Here is a 1876-nt window from a genome sequence, read left to right on the forward strand (position 1 = left end):
AGGTGGGAGGATTGCTGAGCCCAAGAGTCCGAGGCTTCTGTGAGCTGTGGTCACTCATCTGCCCTCCTGCCCAGCAATAGTGAGGCCCTGTCTTATAAGAGAAAAAATATTTGGTTCTCTCATTCTTTCCCCTTTTCCCTTGCTCCAGTGCCCAGGGACCTTAGGAAATGCTAATTGGTGTTTTCTCAAGTAACAGACAGGAAGGTGGGTGCTGAGTCTGGGTCTGTGCATTGCGAATCCTCACACAGTGTGCACCCAGCAGAACCACCTGTGGGGTCGGGTTGTCCTCACGCCTCCATGAGACACACCCTGAGATTGAGGGGACTCTCATCCAATTTCCAGCTGTCTTGTGGGCAAAGGCCATCCCCCTTGGTTGTGTGTCTCTAACCTGGGGCTCTTCTGCTGATTATGTCATACTGTTGAATCAGCTCAGTCTTATTTCCCTTCTGAGCAGGTGCCCAGCTCTGGGTCAGTGAGATGGAACTCTGAGCAGTGGGATGTCCACACCCAGAGTCCCCAGAATCTCTCATTCCAGGGTACACGTTCCATAGAAAGGGAAAGTGGGTAAAAGTGGACTGTGGGGGCCCCAGACAGCCCCTCTCTTGTGCCTGTAGCACAGATGTGCATGTGTGTGTCTAGGTCTCTGAGTGTGAGCAGCGTCTCCTCGGTGTCCAGCGCCACGTCCAGCAGCAGCTCCGCACACAGTGTGGACTCAGAGGACATGTACGCAGACCTGGCCAGCCCCGTGTCCTCAGCCAGCTCGAGGTCCCCAACCCCAGCTCAGACCAAGAAGGAGAAAGGTACAGAGGGTCCCTGGTATACCCAGGAGTGTGGCTTTGTGGGGACAGACCCTGGGGGGGACTTGGCTGTGTCACAGACGTGTCATGGCATGGCACAGGAGATCATCCTGGGCCTCCTTCCTTGACTATGGATTCGTCATTGGCAGGAAAGTCTAAGAAGGAAGATGGTGTGAAAGAGGAGAAGCGGAAGAGAGACTCGTCCACACAGCCTCCCAAGTCTGCGAGGCCTCCGGCAGGAGGGAAGTCCTCCCAGCAGCCCTCCACACCCCAGCAGGCTCCCCCGGGGCAGCCCCAGCAGGGCTCATTTGTTGCCCACAAGGAGATCAAGTTGACACTGTTGAATAAGGTAAGGCTGAGGGCCCTGCTGGTGCCGCCCTGATGTTCAGGGTACTGAGGGGCAGGGACTCCAGAGCCTCCTCAGCCCATCCTGCCTGAGACCCATTTCTCCTGTGGGGTGGAGCTGGAGGGCATGCCATGGGGCTAGGCTGCGGCACCGCCTAGGCGTTTCTGGAGACAGTCCTCATCCCATCCTTAGTTCTACATCCCCAAATCTGCACAGAGGCTAGGACAGGGGTCCCCTTTCCTTGGAGGGACCCGTGGGCAGCAAGACAGTGCCGCAGGTGCCTTCCTGGGAGCACAAGGGCCCGGACTCTTGGCCCAGTTGCCAAGCCATCAGTCTGCAGAGCCACATGGGCATGTTCTGGGGAGATGCCCACAGGAGGGGTCTGTCGGAGCAGAGAGCAGGTGCTGGTGAGGACAGGATGCTGCTGGCACCTGTCCCACCTGCCACATCTATGTGTCCCATCTCAGGCAGCCGATAAAGGCAGCAGGAAGCGCTACGAGCCATCAGACAAGGACCGGCAGAGCCCCCCTCCAGCCAAGAGGGCCAACCTGTCCCCAGACAGAGGTGAGCCGCCCCCGAGAACCACCAGCAGCATTCAGACCCCGTTTGCTCTTAAAAAGAGGAACCCAAAGAACTTTAGGTTTTGCAGGGGCTGAAAGACAGACTTTCTCTCTGTGGCCTGAGCTAGAACTCAGTGGCACTGCTGGACTCAAGGATCCTCCCACCTCAGCCA

The 1876-nt window shown here is 57.5% G+C and overlaps 1 protein-coding gene across 6 annotated transcripts in view; it reads left to right on the top strand.

Annotated features, from left to right (window-relative positions):
• ZC3H18 (zinc finger CCCH-type containing 18) overlaps nucleotides 1-1876 on the top strand; it is a 67988-nt gene that overhangs the window by 62557 nt on the left and 3555 nt on the right. For all 6 annotated transcript variants that reach the window (XM_003800798.2, XM_023507493.1, XM_023507490.1 and 3 more), the window contains 3 exons: nucleotides 640-800; nucleotides 947-1146; nucleotides 1611-1707. In XM_003800798.2, the coding sequence (XP_003800846.1) occupies nucleotides 640-800; nucleotides 947-1146; nucleotides 1611-1707 (458 nt within the window). The remainder of the gene's footprint in view (nucleotides 1-639; nucleotides 801-946; nucleotides 1147-1610; nucleotides 1708-1876) is intronic.

The sequence above is a fragment of the Otolemur garnettii genome, unplaced genomic scaffold, assembly GCF_000181295.1.
Source record: "Otolemur garnettii isolate 467f Iridium unplaced genomic scaffold, OtoGar3 scaffold00185, whole genome shotgun sequence".
NCBI classification, from domain to species: domain Eukaryota; kingdom Metazoa; phylum Chordata; class Mammalia; order Primates; family Galagidae; genus Otolemur; species Otolemur garnettii.